Raw genomic sequence first — 19,720 nt, 5'->3', positions numbered from 1 at the left:
TTAATGAAAATCGAGGGTGAGAGAGAGAAAAAGAGGGAGAGGGAGAGAGCGAACAAGCAAGAGTCCACTCTCAAGAGAGAAAGACATGCAGTTCTAGCAAAGGAGGCAGCAGATAAAAGTGAATACAGATACTGTCTTCCATCCTAGTACTTGCCCTTTATCTTGTTGGTTAGGAAAAAGTAAGAAATCATGAGGAGCCTGGGTGGATCAGGTTGTTGAGCCAGGGTCTTGGGATCAAGTCCTGCAGAAGGCTCTCTGCTCAGTAGGAAGTAGGCTTCTCCTTCTCACTCTCCCTCTGTGCTCTCTCAAATGAATAAATAAAAATCTTAAAACAAAATGAAATGAAAAAAAAACTAACAAATCAACAAAGACCTCTCAAATGATATGTAATGTAATATGATAATTAACTTAATTGACATACAAACCGTTTCACACTTAAAAGGCTAGATAGAGGGGCACCTGGGTGGCTCAATGGGTTAAGCCTCTGCCTTCAGGTCATAATCTCAGGGTCCTGGGATCAAGCCCCACATTGAGCCCTCCGCTAAGCAGAGAGCCTCCCTCTACCCCCCTTTCTCCCTGCCTGCCCCTCTGCCTACTTGGGATCTCTCTCTGCCAAATAAATAAAATCTTTAAAAAAAAAAAAAAAGTCTAGATAGATTGTTCCCATTACAAGTTTTAGAAAAAAAATATTGCCAGAAACTCGTCAGTCTTTCAATACCCCTAAATGGGACTACTTTCAGGAAAACACTAAAGGGGCACAGAAAGTTAACTAATGAGTTTTTCATATTAAAAAAAAAAAAAAAGGAATGTTCACCAGTAAAACATGGGTGAGAAATGATAATCAACAAACAACTCCAATTACATGCAGAAAATCTACTTAGAAACACTGTGTGGAATCTTCAAACAAGTATTAAATTTTTATTTATATGAAAGTTTTTCCTTTAAAGTTACTGAGCCACATAAAGGGAAAATATTAATTTTATTAGAATTTGAACAAATGTTGCACAAAGAAAACATTTTAACAAAATTGTATGGTGGCACAACAAACAAAAAAGAAAACAGCCAAAGATGTGTAAAAGAAATATAAGGTGGAAAACTGTTAAATATCTCATGATCCAGTGTAGAAACAAGAAGTCTGAACTTAAAAACCAAAGAAGCACGACAATAGAACAAAGTTAATGTTTGTGCTATCCTAACCAGACACATTCTTCAGCAAAACTTTAAAAGGCAGTTATATTTTACAGTATTTGATCTTATTTCTGACTTTTTCAGAAATAGATTATTTATATAATTCAACCTCACAGTTCCAAGTTTAAGCACTGAGAAATAATTATCCTAGTAACTGAAATGACAGGAGAGGCAAAACAATTGATTAGTTTTTAATGCTATATTTTCAACTGTAATAAGGGCTTGATCCAACAAAAGAAGTCAAAAGCAGATCAGAGTTCCCTTCTATTACCCAAGGAACTCCTCTGCCCAATCTGACTGCCATAATATTGTTACCCTAGTTAACAAAAAGCATTCTCAGGGACCAATGTAGGAAGAGAAGACACACTAGAAGTTTGATATTGTATAGCAAGGTAACTTGTCACCATTTCAGACTACCAAATACCAGAAGTTACTTAAAACAAATTATTTAAGTGTTCCCCATGTTTGCGATTTATTTCTAAATAACTGATATATTCATTTTTTGAACTGATCATATCAGGTTAATAATAGTGTAAATCATTTGAAAACTATAATAGAATACTTCAAGAATAGGACTTTGAATATTTTTCTCTTATATCTTGATCTTTACACAAAGATGCAATTCTTACTCTCTTGGTAGAGAAGTCTATGGGAAATAAACCTGGAAATGTTTTAAGGAGATTGTCAACCAAGACAGGTTTCTCAATTTCATGATTGTCATCTAACAAAGATACCAAATTTCACATTCTTAAACATCTTAAAACAATATAGCTGTGATTTTATAGACATAAAAAGGCAAAAATTCTAAATACTTAGGAAAGAAAGCCCTTTGCATTCTAAATATTTGAAATTTATTCACACAATATGCCCAATCTGAACTTTTAAATGAGGTATATTTTCTTCTTTCCAAATATCAAAAACCTTGTAAATATATCATAACATGAACAGTTTCAAATTATAATAAATTCACAGGCGTTTTGTCAGTTTTCACTTTAACCTCTCATAAAACACACTGCTATAGTCTTTGGATGTGGTATCTAACAAAAAAGGAAGTTGCCCACGGTCACTCTCTGTATGAGAGTTGCAAACACATAAGGTGAAAACACTTTTGTGGGTATTTTTAAAACATGATAAATGCACTACCAAACATTAATCATGATTTGAAATATTACATAAATACATATTAAAGATCATCTAGGTATCCACAATCCTATAAGGGGAGCACTAGAAAATAAAAATCTTATAATGATCTTAGGGCAGTTCTTAAGCAATTGAATGTCTTTATCTGAAAAACCTATGCTGAAAAAATTTGCATCTAAGTTTTGCTTTCTGAATGCGCAGGTTATAACCCACAGAAAACATGAGGGACAAATGTTTGGTCAGGATCTTGTTAGTTTAAGAAACAAAAGATTTAAAAACCAAAATATGCACACCATTAAAAATACTAATTCTGGAAATTATGCAGCTAAAAATTAAAATCACCCTGTCCAGCAAGTTCCAAAAATTTCACACATTTCAAACATTAAGGCAACTTGTTTCCAACTAAACAGTACTTTATAAAAATATATGTCACTTCAAAACATTATATACATAGTGGCAATAAATTTAGCTAGTTGTAATCTTTAATACATTAATAAAGTGTCACATATTACAAAGAAATTATACTAGGTGTTTGCATGTATGCACAAGTGGAGTTACAGTTTTTAAAGTACAGGTTTTAAAACTGAGCGAAGTGAACGTCCCTCTTTAGTGAGTTCTCGTGTCACACACATACACGGCAATGGGATTGCTTCCTCTCGTTTCTCTACAATATTGTAACTGCATTTCTTCAAGTGGTCAGCCATGCTTAGGATGTCAGCAAATTTCCATTCATTAACAGAACAAAATGCAGTACTGAATCGCCATACCTAAAAGAAAATTCTACTTCAGATTTAAACAAGTCAATTTATAACAATCAAAATATACTTCTTACTCCAACTGCAAACATTTCTACTGTTTGAGAAATATCCAACATAAAGGTCCAAGCAGTTAGCTACAAAACTGAAAAGGAGTAAATCCATTTGGAGGCAGATCTGTTTATCAAACACTTGCAGGATAATCACTTCTATGACATTATAACTACAATAAATGCAGTAACCAAAAAGAAAGAAATAAAAAGCAAAACTCAACATTAAAAATGACATCCAACTTGGCTTACTAAGCAATTTTTTAAAAGATTTAGTCATTTATTTGAGAAGACAAAGAGAGAGAGACAGTATGTAAATAGAGGGAGAGGGAGAGACACAAGAGACTCCCCAGCTGAGCATACAGATCCCAATATAGACCTCGATTCCAGAACTGAGCCAAAGTGAAACGCTTAACTGACTGAGCCACTAGCTGCTCCTAAGCAATTCTTTAAAAATCATAAACTTGTAGGGATGCCTGGGTAGCTCAATCAGTTAAACATCTGCCTTCGGCTCACGTCATGATCTCCAGGGTCCTGGGATCAAGCCCTGCATTGGGCTCCCTGTTCAGCATAGACTGTTTCTGCTTCTCCCTTCCCCTTTGTCTCTCTCCCTATTCACATGGCCCCCTCACTACCCCCACCCTTGACCCCCTGGAGCTCACTCTCTCTCAAACAAGTAAAATATTTTTAAAAAAATACACTAATACTATACCAAGGTACCTTATCACTCCACCATTTATAAGTACCAAAAGTACTTAGTAATATTCATGAATACAGGTACTCAATTTATTCAAAATGTTTCTGAAAATTTACATAAAACACTTTTGTAATATCAATCTTATTTAATTCCAAATGCATTTCTAGGCAAAAATTCACCTGCTATCCCTATTCATGTATCTGTTGGTAAAAATATGAGCTACTTCCCCTTTTACCCACTCAGCAGCTCCAAGCCTTGAAACAATGTCATCTTATTAGTTCAGCAATGACAGCTGTGGCCCCTTCTCATCTTTACAATTCTAAATATAAAGCTATCTGAACACAGGAAATAAGCATGAATGGAGGACAGACGCAAGTAACAAGTATGAATGGGATAGATCAGGCCTAGGTATCCTAGCTAAGTTCATCAACAAGGAAATTTTAGAGCACACTAAATGCACAGTAAACAGCAGATACGCTAGAAAGTGGCTATGAATTTGAGGAAAGTCCTCAGCACTCAGAGCTTCTCAGGAAAGGAGAGCAATGCCTTCCCAGGAAGACTAGTGTTCCGTGGGAACACTTTTACTTTTCAGCGGGCAAGAGAAATCACCACTGTTCCACACAAAGGGTACTTACTCCCTATATTCCTTAGGGTTATCCATCAATTACGCCTCCTGTGGAGTTCTTTCTCAGGAGTCCATGAAGGTCTAGAGAGTAGCTACCAACAGATTACAAATACTGCTAGCCTCCCTTACAATCCCCTATACCTATGAAACTATGGGAAGAATGAGGAGTTCTGTTAAGCCTCAGCAGAACACATTCATGAGCGATTTCATGGTGACAGACAGCCTCCCAATTTCCACAAGAGTCTGGCGAAACAAACTCAGAAAAAAATGGACGATTCCCATCTCCTGATGCAAGGCTTCTTAGTAATGGGCCAATTTTTCTTTCCGAAGTATTCCTCAGGTACTTACTTAGTGCCCACTATATGGCAGTGCTGTTATACGCAGTGGATATTTTGGTTCCCAGAGAGTCTCACTTTTCAAGGAACTTACAATCTAAGGAAACCGGTAATTCATCACGAACAGCCTGGAGAGTACTCTAGCAGGGGTATACAGAGTAGGGGAAGAGAATGGGGCACCACACGAACCAGAGCTGTACACCTCCCTAAAAGCTTTAGGGTAGGTTTCTAGAAGGCTTTCCTGAAGATCTGTAGAGTGAGCAAGATCTGTAGTGAGAAGATGAAGATCACAAGCTCCAGAGACAGGTTCCCTAGATGTGAATCCATCAATTAGTTGGACAAGTTACTTCATCTCTTTAAACTTTGGTTTCTTCATCCATAATATAGAGACAGTAGATTAAACAGGTAAACAGAAGTACGTTTATCAGCACAACGCCCAGCATATTGCAAATGCTCAGATGTAGTTACTATATTAGAGACAGCACATTCAAAGGCCTTAAGGCAAGAAGTCAGAAAGAAAACATCAGGAGACTAAGTACACCAACATAGATGGAATATAAAGGGACAAGAGGAAACTAAGGAGGTAAGTAAAGACAGGATTATAAAAATTCTTAAAGGTTCATTAGGGAGTCTTTCTCTGTCCCAGTGCAATGAACAAACATTAGTTTTTAAACACTACAGTGTAAGAACTGTATTTAAGAAAATATTTAAAACTCTAGTCCTTATGTAGAGAGTATGTTGGAGAAGGGTCCAGTTAGGAACAGAAATCCCGTTAGGATCTTGTGGTAATCCAGAGAGAGATGAAGGGGAGAGAGTTAGGTAAATGGCAGTGGAAACAGTAAAGCAAACCTGAGAGGTATGAAGAAGGGAGACTCAAGAGAATATTAAGATTACTAGATTACTAGATATGAAAATAAAGGGAAAAAAAAAAAAAGAAGTTCACCCTAATTCCCAAATTCCTAGTTTAGGCAACTTGATAGAAAATGCCACTTGCCGACATTTTTTTTTTTAATCAAGCTTTTTCCCAGCTTTTTTTTCTCTTTTTAAGATTTTGTTTATTTGAGAGAGAGACAGAGAAAAATGAGCAGTGGGTAGAGGCAGGGGAGGAGAGACAGAGAGAGAGACTGAGAGAAGCAGACTCCCCACTGAGCAGGAAGCCTAACATATCTGATGCAGGGCTTACTCCTAGGATCTAGAGATCATGACCTGAGCCAAAGGCAGACCCTTAAATGACTGAGCCACCCAGGCTCCCCACCACTTGCTGAGATAAAGAGGGGCAGAGAGGCACCTGGGTGGCTCAGTCAGTTGACCATCTGATTTTGGCTCAGGTCATGATCTCAAGGTGGTGAGACTGAGCTCTACATTGGGCTCCGCACCCAGCCAAGTGTCTACCTGAGATTCTCTCTCTCCCTCTGCCCCTCTCCACTGTGCATGCAAGCTCTCTAAAATAAAATAAATCAATAAATCTTAAAAGAAAAAGGGGGGGGGATAAAGATGTGAAGTGGGTTGGACATGCTGAGTTTGATGAAGCTCTGAGATAATCAAGAGCAGATACTTATATTTAATCCTCTGGAGTTCAGGAGAAAGTGGCCAGGATATAGATGTGTAAGTAACCTGTATAAATGATGGCAATTTAAACTTCAAGAGTAGATGAGATTTCCTGCAGAAATAGAATCCCCAGAAAACATTTCACCCCACAGGTCAATACTAGTGGACAAGGATAAAAATAATACTATGCTTGGGATATCCCATCCCAAATGAAGAAAGAAACCAAGTCCTCTGTATGTGTATACATACATATACACAGCAAGTATGGAACTTTCTGCCACCAAAATTCCTATTTGGAGAAAAAAAAATCATAAAAGAAATAGATTAGATGTTCATTTGTTGGTGAAAGCTTCAGAAAAACACAGAAAATGTAGAATTCTGAAGAACTGGAGCAGTGAGTAAAAGTCAGAAAAAACCTAAGGGTGGTAAGAACAAAGTATTCAGAAATATGAACCTTGTGCAATCAAGGTGAAATTTACCAAATTTTTTCTACTTTATAAAATGCAAAATGTCATATTATAAATGTTCTGATATTAAAAACTCCTGAAATAAAAGATATTTATAGTGCCTTCTAGTTTCTACTAGACAGTGCCTCAAACATAAGGTGGGCAAAAGCAGGGGTGCCTGGCAGGCTCAGTCAGTAGAGCATGCAAATTTTTATCTCAGGGTTGTGAGTTTGAGCCCCATGCTGGGTGTAGAGATTATTTATAAATATGACACTACTACTACTACTAATAATAATAATAATAAGTGCAAAAGTGGATTTTCACAAAAGAAAATGGGGGACCCAAGACTTGCTCCCAGATCTGCCTAAATCTCCAAGCTTCCTAAATCTCCTCAAGCCTCCAATATGCAACACTCTCTTGTACCATTCTAACCTAGACCCCCCACCACAATATCAAATCCAAGTATCCCACTCTTTCCTCACTTCAATCTAGCACATATCCACATCCTCATGGTTTCTAGTCTCCAAATACTCCACTGCTCACTTACCAGTAGCAGCAGTTATAACTTTTCTTTCTCCCTGAAATAACTAAGATCTAAGAAGGTTGCTAGGAATGCAGAGAAACTGCCAATTGTAAGCAGGAGAAAACCTTCTCCTTGCTTCCTCCGTTGTCCTATGATGAAACATCTCAGATGGAGCTCAAACTGGAAGATGGTTAACATGGACTCAAAAGGAACTGTTACAGAAGAACTGAGTATAGAAAAGCAGTATGAAAAAAACAGAAGTGGCTGTGGCCATGTTAGATTAGAACCTAGTATTAGGATGTCTGCAATAAATACATGATTATGACAAACTACTCTAACCCAGTTTTTCATTAATCATTATTTTAAAAAATGTCTGTCAGATTAAAGTGTAAGTTTTAAGGGCGGTCAATTTTGCAACAAGGTCTTAATTTTACTGATTCTACAACATTAAGTGTCTACTATATATCAAATATGGGGGTGATATGGTTAAGATTAAACTAACCTTTTCTTTTATTTGCCATGATGAATTTCCTTCTGGATACTTCCTTTTTCCCCACTGCAGTATGACCATTCCACGAGACTGAAGCAGGCTGCCACACACATCCCTCATTAACCTGGATACACATGAGAGCTGGCATAAACTGAAGCCATCTAGAAAGCCTGCAATATGTTGTAGGACCTCAAAAGGAAGACTACTTAGATGGTCACTATGCAATCCCAACACACAGTTTCTAGCAGGCTCTACTAATACTGTAGATACACATGGCTGAACTCCAAATGACCTCAAGTGGCGGTCATGTATAATCTTTGCTCCTTGTGTTGATGGACAAAATCTACGCTGAGAATAGGTACAACCATAATATGCTAAAGGACACCTCTGCTCCATCCAGCCATTGAGTCCAGCATGAATGTCACCATGCACGTTCTTAAAATGTGAAGAAAATTCTTTTCTTCTAAATAACTGTCCACAAACAAATGTAAACATTGAACGCTGCTTGGGTTGGTACCTAGCAACACATTCCAATACTAAATCCAGGCCAAGTGTCTGAAAAGGACTTGGATTTGAAAGCTGTGGGTTGGCATGATCACAAGCTGATGCTGAAGCTATTTCCCCAACCATTGTATTTGTAGCTAATATTGCAGATGGAAGTGAAAAAGTCTGAGTCCCAAAGTCAACGTGATAAACATCAACCATGCGACTATCAGATATACCCCTCCCTCCTGGAGAATCTCCTAGACAAAACAGCAATGCTGCTGTGATTAGGTCTATTCCTTGGAGGCCCATTGGATCTTCTGCAACTTCCAAATCTGATGTATCTACTGCTTTATCTTCTTTTGGTTTAGACCAACATGAGTTAGAAAGAAATTTGAATGAAGGAGGATGACTGAAAGATAAGACATCCACATTCCTCAAGTCCCCTAAGTCTACTTTTCTCCAACACAATGCTCCTTCATCCTCATCATCTGGCATGAGGATATGCTGAACTGTGCCATTAGGCAAAGCACCAGATGGTATTACTTCCTTAAGTTGTGCTGCTACGGAAAGTGAACTGGAAGGTTGTGAAGTGCCATCTGATGCCATACATTCTCCATTTGTTAAGTTACTTTGTTTTGAATCACCATGTAATTTCTGATTTTGGTCTATGGCCTGTGTACATATATTTTCCAAAGAAAAGCCATTACAGAGAGCAGAAGTGGCATAAGAACTGTTATTTGAGTCACACAATAAATCACTTGAACCATTTTGTTCAGACTGGACATTCAGACTTGTGTCATTATGGTCAATTCCACCTACTGCTCCTATCTCATCCTCATAAAAATGGTCCTGGTCTTTTAAGTGTCTATTCTGCAAGCTTCCTCTGGGATCTTGCTCTTCACTCATGTCATTTGGGGAAGCACAAAGACTTGTACTCAACATGCCAATGTCTCTTGTGGCAGTATTCAGGATATCTAAAGCAGCAGCCAAACTTCTGGTTGTTTCTACAGTAGCTTGATAAAGTGCACCATAAGATTCTTCATCAACAGACACCAAACCATTAGTATGTGGTATTTCTGGGACACTTGATTTAACTGAGATTTGTTCTCTAGATTCTGATACTTTATCAGTCGCTTTTGACATCATGGTGGCTACTTTGAGAGATTCTAAGAGCATCCTTTGGTCTTGAAGGGCCAAGGCCATATCTAATTGTGCCACTTCATCAACATCTCTGCTTAGATTTTCATACGATTTCCGATCTGCATAACTAACTGGCCATCGGTTCCACTCCATAGTACAGCACACCACACTTGCAGGACACATTTCTAGATGTTCAGCAACTTTATTTCGAGCCATTGTAAATGGACATCCGAAGTCACTATTTAAGCAAGGCACTCGTTCAAATGGACATAAAAGTCGATGTTCATCAGCTTTACAAGAATGGAAAACTGCTCCACACACCAACGGACAACCAATCAAGTCACAGGAAATCCCAGGCTCTGGTCTGATCATACACCGTCTACTGACACAATTCACACAGTGCGAGTGCTGCAGCTCCTCCTCCATAATGGCCAGTCCAGCTCTAGTTGTTGAGATGGGAAAAAGATAAGAAGTTAGGCAAAAAGTGGTTGATTTTTAAAACGGCTGAATAACAAAAATCAAGTCATAAAGAAATATATGTAAAATAAGCCTACTTAACAAGTTTATTTTACATATAATCAATTCATCTTGAAACAACTTAAGCACTCATTTCAAATAATAATGCAAAAGTTCATTTTTTCATATAATAATATGCCTAAGAGGCTAAATGTTTCAAAATATAATGCTTAAATTCTAGTATACTATGTAGTATATAAATTGATGCTAAATACAAATTAGCATATTTGACTTTTAGATTTCAAAGAATGCTTTAGCTTTTATTTTTAGTTTCAACTAAATGGACTCTGAAGCGCCCGTAGCACACTGACATCATCATATTCCTGAGAGAATGATCTGAGTTTCATGAATATACTTAACTAAAACTATTATAAATTTTTTATACCCTCTAAATATAGGAATCCATTTAAGATTTCATCTACTGATCATTCCTTCTACATACACCTTAATACCTTCTACAACGAATCACCATAGTAAGCCTTAATTAAAACATACATGGAATTTACCCAGAAAATCTAAATTCCAGCTCTAGTTCATCGGTTCATAACTATGGATAAATCACTTACTTCTGAGGGCTACACCTTCTGTTTACTCACTCAACACCTATTTATTGTTTAACTACTATCTACCAGGCACTGTGTTTGGTGTGACAATATAAAGATTCGTCAGACATGGTATCTCTGAAGAAGCTACAGCAGCTCAGAGATACAACAGTAAAAATCATGTCTCATTATTATGTGATCAATCTGACAGAAGTAAAATGGTAACACAGAGAAGATAATCATCACTATGGGGAGGAGCTACAGAAGAATTCACAGTAGTCTTCAAAGATGGGAAATCTTAAGCATAGGAGGGAAGAATTAGAAAGGAAGTATTCAGTGCTGAAGTAACAACACATGTAAATGGAAAAAAACAAGTGGCAAAACATGTTCAGGGAACCTCAAGTTTCCTAGTGTTGCTAAATCACAAGGTGAAATGCTAGGTAGCTCTGAGAGATGGGGCTGGATAATAGAAATAAATCAGATCATGAGGACTGTGCTATATACTACTCTTACGAGTTCAGACTTTAAGTAACAGGAATTCACTAAAGATTTGAGCAGAGAAATAGTATCTATAAAATAACAGGAGAGGGGCACCTGGGTGGCTCAGTGGGTTAAAGCCTGTGCCTTCAGCTCGGGTCATGGTCGCGGGGTCCTGGGATAGAGCCCCGCGTGGTGCTCTCTGCTCAGCAGGGAGCTTGCTTCCCTTCTTCTCTGCCTACTTGTGATCTCTCTCTCTCTCTCTGTCAGAAAAATAAATAAAATCTTTAAAAAAAAATAACAGGAGAGATTTACAGATACCTAATGGTCCTTCCTTTTATCAAGAAAAATTTTATACAAAAATAGAGAAAGCATCAGCACAATATACTGATTCAATTATAATTATTAATCCTATTTGATGTATCTTTGTCTAAAATCTTCAACTTCTTTATTGGCTTGTCCCTATGAGCCAGTAAAAACTTAAAACTATTTCATCTTTAAAAACCTAAATAATAAAACAATATCTCCCTTTTATTACTACTCTTTTTTCTTAAAATTTCCAAATCTTCAAGCTTCCAGAAAAAAAATTTCCAAATTTTGAAATTTCCAAATTTTCAAGCTTCCAGGAAAAAAAAAAGAAACTAAAAAACAAACAAACAAAAACAACAAATAGGCTTCATGCCTCCCATATACTCTTCAGCCCTCTAATCTGGCTTTCTTGTGACCAACAGTCATTAAAACTGCTCTGAGATCCTTGGTGCTAAATTCAAAGGGCATTTTTTTCCCCAGACTTCATCTTCCTTGGCCATTTACCTCATTATGGTGAATAGGCCCTCCTTTTTGAACTACTTGTCTTTCCTTAGGATGTTACATTTCCCTGGTTTTCTCCCTACTTTTTTTTTTTTTTACCTTTTTTAATGTTTTAAAAAAATAAAAATAAAAGCATTCACAGCAATGAGCCTACAATATTTATTTTTATTTTTGGCTATTCCTTAATCTTTTCTAATCCTTAATATTTTCTAAAATATTCCTCTTCTCCAGGGATCATGTCATTTCTTGCTCATTCTATTCATTCCCTCTGGGTGCTCTCAATTTCTCAAAAGCGTCAATTACCACCCATATGCTGAAAACTTACTTCTTGCCCAGATCCCTCTCCCAAACTTCAGATCTCTACTAATAAGTCAATTACTTATACGTCTCTACACCTACATGGGACAAGCAACTCATCTTAACACTCCCCAAATTAAATTACACTGTAATGGGTAATAATTTTCTGGGTAAGAAGTAGATTCTTAGCCTATTTTCTTCACTTCAGTGCATAAAAGATTACTAGCTCTCTGACATATTTTTCCATACATGCTATCTGGGTTTCAGGTGGCTAAAGTAAGCTAATTAGTCCCGAAATTGCTATTTTTGTCCAATCCAGGGATGATTTTCCTCAAACAATAACAAAAAAGCCTACCTCATACTGACAGATCTCTACTGATTACGTAGAAAATTTCGGAGTTGATATTATGGCACTTACTGACACTAGGGGGCATGGAGGAGGCAGGGGGAACAGGGCATCATTTAACAAAAAACTGTATTTTTTATTGTATTTAAAAAATTACAAACTATGAATTAAATACTTCTGAATGTTTACCCCATAAATTTTATAGGTTAAGACAGAACCTGTAAGTTAAACACAGGCATGCTAAGAGTTATAACAGAAGAACGGCAGACTAATGATGAGAAACATTTGTAAATTAAGCCAATGTTCAAAGAACAATGTTAGTAAGAATTAAGACAAATTTTACTGAGTGCTTAGATTGTTAAAACAGTGGAAGCTTTCTTATTTTGCAACAAATAGAAGGAATTCATCTCACATGATGAGGGTTATAAACTTGACTGTTACTAAGAGAGAACCTAAAAATACAAGCAGTTCCAAAGAAGTAACCACTACTCTCATAACTTGCAGGAACACTTTATGTTACGTGCACATCACATGACCATACCAGGCAGAACACATTCAAAAACACCACTTAACTCAAAACTGTTTAAAACAGCAACGGCTACAAACAAGAAGTTAAATGCAAAACAGTAACAACTTTGAAAGGAAGACACAGAGGCTTCTCAAGCTTCAAAATAGTTCCACACTACTCCCCTTGGAATAAGAAAAATGTTTTAAATAAATAAATAATAAATAAAGGCATTCACAGCAATGAGCTAAATATTTATTTACTGAAGTAGACTTAGGAAGGAAAAAAAGCACACTAATTATGTACCAATCTTCTCCTTACATACACCATTTCACTTAGTGTCCCATAATCCTCTTTAACAACCCCTAGGAAACTGAGGTTCAGACAGGCTTAAGGGACTCCCCTAAGGTCATCTCCCTGTTAAATGGCAGAGCTGGGACTTCAATCTATATCTGATTGAACATATCAGAAGATATGTTTACTCATAAAAGCTGAAGAAAACAGGCAGCACTTCAGTAACTGGTGATCCAATTTTAAGATGTTATTTGAGGAATGGAGGTTACACAACTTTGCTTGTAGTTCATTCCAACACTTAATCACCCCTGTGGTCAAGAAAGTCTTTTTGGTCCTTTGTAATTACAATAGCACATAACTTTGCTTTGAATGTCAGTATTTAAAACTACTTTTAAAATAACTTGCATTTATAATAGTATAAACTTACAGAACAAGAATATAAATTTAGCAAATCTCAAAACAGCAATATAAAGCAGGAATCAAGTTTAATTCCATTTTACAAGTAAATATATTAAGAAGTAAGTTAAGAAAAAGCACTAGATAATAACCAGAGTATTCTGAGGACAGAACCCTCAGCCTCAGAATTTAAAACTTCCAGATCCATCCTTTTTCTAATCAAGATCATTACCAGAGTAAATATTCCTCCATTAGGTAGTTTGCACTTGCACATAAATCCTGTGAAACGGGTTTATAAACATCATCCCTGATTTATCAGTTGAACAGTGACACAGCAGGCCCATTAGAAAACATGTTGCTAAAATTGAGGCTTCAAGTTCAAGATAAACTTAATTATAGAACTCCTCAATATTGTCTTCCTAAACCCTTTGAAAAAGAATCTGAACATTCCAAATAACATCTTTATAATTCACGTTTAAATTGAATGACTGGGGAAAGTCTCATTAGACTAGAAAACATGTGTAAATGATTAAATGCTTTACAATAGTTTCAATTTTCTCCAATAAAAATTCTTGGCCAACTGATACTCTGTGACTAGCAATCCGTAAAAATAGTTTTAAGACATGGCATTTTCTCATACAGTGAAAGGAGGCCTTGTCATTTGAAGTTATTTTCTATACACAAAAATAATACTTCAAAAAAACATTTCTTTATTTTTCCAGATTCATTAAAATAATTAAGGAGATAAATAAATGAAGCACTGCAACTTAGCATGATTTTAAAAATGCTAGGTCAAGTCAGCCAAAGCACTCAACACAGCTTGCTGCTATCTGTGCCTCTGTCAGCAAGATACATGAATACACGCAAGCACCCCTCCCCACAATCGCTGCCTAGGATCCTTAAGTCTCAGTTTAAATGTTACTTTCCACATACCAAAAGCAAGGTATAGATCCCATATTATGCTGTGTGCTCATTACACATTGGGTTTTTCCTTGTAATACTAGTCACAACACTAAGTAAATCACTATCCTTAAGTATCAAACCCCACAGGAAAACTGTAAGCTCCATGAAGGAAGCAGGGCCATCTCTTGTCTCATCCATCCATTCTTGTGTTTCCTATATTTCAGACTGTGCCTAATTGGAGCATCACTTATTTTAGAAATATGAATAAATGAAAGAGATATACTATAAGAAACAGCTAAATGGATTCCAAAACAAGGTTTTTTATTTCATCGAAAACTACACACTTCATGAAAAAAATACAACCTTACAGACCTAGTATTACACAATCAGACTGAGTCAAAATTACTTTATTGTACCAGCTATAAAAAGTCAATAATAGTGTTCAAACATTTGCTGAGTACCTAAATCTATATGTTCCAAGCATTATATATAGAGTTAAGATAAATCATCCATGAAAAAAGCAAGTCAAAGGGAAAAGAAGTCAGAGACAGGTAATTTCAACCTTCCATTATTTTAAAATCTTAAAAAATAGTCATAAAAGGCACAGAAGTAAACATTTACCAGTATATTGCTCCACTATTATTTTAACTCCCCAATCAACTCTGCGCTCTAGTTACTGGTTACTTGACTACAGAAGGCATCAGCTTCAAAAAGAAAAGCAGAGGTGAAAGTGTCCACACATGTGCACGTGCCTGAGTAGGTACTGCGCTAAAAAGCTCAAAAAAGGAAGTGGTATCAGCCGACTGCTTGATACTGCAGTTCATATAGTACTAGATGAAACGCAATTGCACTTAAACAATAAAATATTGCTTCAATGTGAGGATGAAATGGACCTATAGACAGACTTGTTCAATTAGTTAACACAAGTAAGTCCATGACTGAAATTTTACATTTAGCAATCAGCTATAAGCTCCTCTAAGCAAGTCTCATCCTTTTTGTATAGTCGGAGGTACTAGTTATACTAATACAACTAACTGTACAATTAATATTAAATACAAACACCTCCTGGTTGATTTGCTGATCAAGCACAATCAGTACTAAAGACCATAATAAACCTCAGCTGCACATCTTAACTGGTTTAAAAGGGGCGGGGGGTGAGGGGTGCGGTGCATCATGGTGACTAGGCAAGATCTAAAATCCACTATCCTTAAACTCCACTCAAAGCACATGCCCTCCTTATGAGTCTAAAATGGCTAAATAGGTTACACTGTATACATTCTTTTTATTAAATTATAGTTCTGACTTTTTATAGAATGATGACCTAATTAAATGGAAAATTCTGTCAAATTTTTCACCCTTCCAGCTATGATATAATCCAAACATACATCTTCTAAGTCTAAATATGGTCATGAGTAACTTATTTCAAAATGAAAGTTCTAACTACTTGCAATGTTCTCCACTAAATAAATGAAATTATGACAGACTTACAAAAGAAATTAAAATAATATAATATTTAATACTCAGACCAGAACCCGTTTGCACGGATTCTCAGATAAAAATAATCCACCCAAATGGTGGTACTCAACTTATTAAAATGGGCAGCAGGGCATTGGGGAATGGGCTTCCAAGGAATCTCAGCTTTGTGACCTTGAGGCAATTACTCTACTGTGAAAACCACCTAGAACTCTACAAAGGTTGGGTTATATTTTATGTGTGTGTCTAATGGAATACAACGTATTCCTCAGAAAAGGGATGTACTTCACTTTACACAACAGCCACGTTAACATACCCAAAGCTTTATGTAAAATTATTTTTTCTTTCAGGTCATTTAGACTTATAAAGCTTATAAAAAGCAGCTGTATGAGGAAATAACCTATGTTTAAAGTATTCACTCAATAAATAGACAGACAGACATACCCTTTTTGTAAAAGATGAGGTATGCTTTTCTGATTTAAGTATCTAACTATCTACACTATAAAAAGCATTAGCCCAATGCCAATCTCACGTATTTCATCAAACTGAATTTGAAATTAAATATTTTATATAGCCTTTTGACTGAGGACTTTGTCAAAGAATTCTACAAATACAATGTCCTTTTAATGACACAATCATAGGAACTTAGTTAAAAGATGTGTCCAAAATCATACAAAAATAGCATAGGGCTTATCCCATTAAAAGTCACATTTCAGTAATATAGTATATCAAACAGTAAACACACAGTAAGCAACACCTATGTGGTGACCTCAAAGTACCTAACTATATACATTACCTCAAAATATTACTGCCCTTAATTAAGTACTTTATTAGGACATTTTGTATTTTTCAGAAGTCTCCAATGCTAGAGATAGCAAAATATTGGGTTGAAATTAAATACCCAGCACACTTAGAATGTATAAAAGTTTGCCTACATCAGAAACTTCAGTTCTCTGATAACCCTCAAAAAACTCCACCCACCTACATTTCCAGAATCACAAAAAAAAGCTTCTGTCACTGCATTAAGGTACTAGATAAGAACGAAATGGCAACTTAAAAGTTACCAAAACACCACGTTATCGCTAATTAAGCTTCTGGAGTAAGAAACAGTGACTAAGCATATGGAACAGTGATTCAGCCAAAACTGCATATTGAAAAACCGAACCGTCAGAAAAATCCTAAACGTACATTTTATGCTGTTCTTTTCCCCTTCCTGAGCCGAAAACTGGAGTACTTTCTAAAACCTTAACAAATATGAGCAAATGCAAAATCTGTTTCCATAGCCTGTGTCTCTCAAGGATACAACACAGTATTGGAATGCAGCGAAAGAAAGAAAGAATTTTAAAGTTCCAAACGTTTGGGAAGTTTTATGTTTAAAAGTGTTTCAACAGTTTTAAGTTCATCTACACTGACAGCAGAATGCCCATAAATAGGTTCCTCCTGGATCAGAGTCAACAGAGTAATTACGGAAGAAAAGGTCAATTCCTTCCCAAACATCTTTTATCTGGGACTTGCGACACGGCTCAGCAAGAAAAACAGGAGAGGGGAATGGAGTACAAGAACCATGGTAAACAACCCACTGCCCTGCCGGTCTCTGCCTCGTCTCCCGAAGACACACGCTGAAAACACACTCAAAGGAGATGACTTTGAATTCTACGTGCACTCCGCGGCCCCCTGCCGAGCAGCGTTCCACGGGACCGGACACAAATAACTTGGAAAGGGCCAGACCCCCCAGATCGAGAAAATCAGGAAGTTTCTCTTTAATAAGGACGGGGGCGAAGACGAAGATCCGCTCACTACCATGAATGGAAAAGTTACTAACTTCACGCATCCCGGGAAGACAGCGGAGGATGCCTCCCAATCGGACTTTTAACCCATCGGTCCCCAACCACCCCCAAGTTCTGAAAAGGCAAAAGGAAACAGAACCCGCGTTTTCAAGGTTCTCCGGGCTTTCCAAGTTTACCTCCCGCTTCAGCCACCACCTCCGCACCCCCCCCACCCCCCGCATACAGACGGACACGCAGGCCAGGTGACACGGGGGTCGGTCCCCGGCTGTGGGTCGCCATTTGCCGGCCGCCTCCACGGCCAGCCAGGCAGGACGGCGGGCGCGGACGCCCACGCGGCGGACGCCCTCTCCGCGCGCCAGGACGGCCGGCCCGGGACCCGCAGCGCCGCCGCGGACGCCGCTTCTGTACTGCGCCCAGGCCCGGCCCGCGGGACCCACGGCCGCCGCCGCCGCCGCCGCCGCCCCGGGCTGCAGGCCTCGCACGGCCCGGCCGCCGCCTCTGTCCCCGGCGCAGCCCGCGCCGCGCTGGCCTTCCCCGCCGGCCTCCCGACACTCACCGCCCCGCGCGGCCGAACCGCGGCCCAGGCCCTGGCTGCCGAGGACGCCGTGCTCGGCTGGTCCGCGCGGTCCCGGCTGCTCCGCGTCCCACACCCCCTTGCGGTCCGCCTCCTACTGGCCTCTCCCCGCGCCCGGCCGCCTCCTTTTCTCCTCCTGTCCAGCTCTTCGGCCTCCTCCCCCGGCGGCCGCCCTCCTCGCGCGCCCCGCCCCTCCCCGCCCAGCTCGGCCCCGCCCAGCTCGGCCCGGCTCCGCCCACCGGACCCAGCCCCCGTCTCGGCAGCGGCTGCCAGCCCCGGCGGACACGCGCACGCCGGGCCCGGCGGGGACGCGTACGCTGAGTTCGGCGGGGACGCGCACACCGCCCGCGGATGCTGGAAGAGAAGCGGCAGGGTGGGGTCTAGGGAGTCCTGGGCTTCGCGTGTACAGCGAGGGGACACTGGGACCCACGTGCCCTCCCTGATAGTGCTACCAAATCTTGTTGGACTTCAGCATCTTGTATCCCTGGAAGGAGTACTAGACCCGTAGTCTTGGAATTGAGGAAACGGGCCCTTGCAGACTGGCGTGTTTATCTCCCTAAATTGTAGAATAAGCAGACAAATACCTTACTTCTCCTGCGGTGCTCTTCCCATTAGGTCATACTTAGGAGGAAGCGGGGCAGCTCTCTTTGAACATCTTTGAAGATCGCTGCCGCAGGCCTTCCTGCCTGCTAACTCAATGCACCAGCATTCTGTAGCTTAGTATCCTTTGTAGGGTTCTACCTACCAGGGACTGAGCTCCGACCAGGATTCAAGCGTCGCGAAGCTTTATTGGAGCCCAGGCGGGATAGAGAGATTCAAAATCTTGGGTGAGGGGTATCTCTCATCCGCTCACCCATGCACCAGTGTCCATCCCTTGGGCTCCTCTCCAGTACCAGTGCAAGAGAACTATGACAAAGAAAATGGCTGTAATCCTGGCCTTGGGCGTGGGGGTAGAGACGGGAAAACAGTGTTTTGTAATCTTTTCTGTGGACTCTCAGACCTTTAGATTTTAAAGACCAGTATGTATAAAGCAAAACAAAATAAAAAACCAAAAACCTGAAGAAAGAACTTAGATTACTAACTAGCTTTTTATTGCGCTAAGAAGTAAAAATTGCACCTCTTGTATTAATGCTTCATTTCCTAAATTAAAGGAGATTTTAATACCATTAGCCAGGACATAATCACAGAATAAAGGTCAGTTCTTTAAATGAATAAATTTAGCTTTTTGAAAAATTCAATCTGTTTTTCTTATTTTGTTAAATTTGGCCCCGGATGGACTCTGGTCCTCAGTCCAGAGTTTGAGAGACAGAAGTAGAAAGAAAGGCTAGTGAAACAGGTGGGTGCTGCTACAGCCTTGCCTTCCCCTGCTTCCTATCC

At 38.9% G+C, this 19,720-nt stretch overlaps 2 protein-coding genes across 2 annotated transcripts in view; both read right to left on the bottom strand.

Moving 5' to 3' along the window:
• EPM2A (EPM2A glucan phosphatase, laforin) overlaps window positions 1-18,423 on the bottom strand; it is a 158,786-nt gene extending 140,363 nt beyond the window's left edge. Inside the window, exon 1 of the mRNA XM_045066276.1 lies at window positions 18,326-18,423. The gene's annotated coding sequence lies outside the window, so the exon portion shown is untranslated. The remainder of the gene's footprint in view (window positions 1-18,325) is intronic.
• Window positions 963-18,457, bottom strand: FBXO30 (F-box protein 30). Its single transcript, XM_045066274.1, has 3 exons — window positions 18,326-18,457; window positions 7,810-9,865; window positions 963-3,095 (listed from the first exon to the last, which is right to left on the bottom strand). The coding sequence occupies exons 2-3, from the start codon at window positions 9,847-9,849 to the stop codon at window positions 2,892-2,894; spliced, it is 2,244 nt and encodes a 747-aa protein (XP_044922209.1). The 5' UTR covers window positions 9,850-9,865; window positions 18,326-18,457; the 3' UTR covers window positions 963-2,891.
• Window positions 18,458-19,720: the final 1,263 nt, after the last annotated feature.

Source organism: Mustela putorius, unplaced genomic scaffold (assembly GCF_011764305.1).
Source record: "Mustela putorius furo isolate JIRA1106 unplaced genomic scaffold, ASM1176430v1.1 tig00003863_pilon_pilon_pilon, whole genome shotgun sequence".
In the NCBI taxonomy this organism is placed as follows: Eukaryota; Metazoa; Chordata; class Mammalia; order Carnivora; family Mustelidae; genus Mustela; species Mustela putorius.
Note: the sequence above shows the minus strand (reverse complement) of the source record. Positions and strands in the feature narration are given on the sequence as shown.

Coding starts and splice junctions, on each gene's coding strand:
- FBXO30 (XM_045066274.1), bottom strand. CDS start 9,849: ATGGAGGAGGAGCTGCAGCACTCGCACTGTGTGAATTGTGTCAGTAGA. Junction 3,096..7,809: donor CATGGCAAATAAAAGAAAAG/GTTAGTTTAATC, acceptor ATTTTCTTTTAG/GTATGGCGATTCAGTACTGC.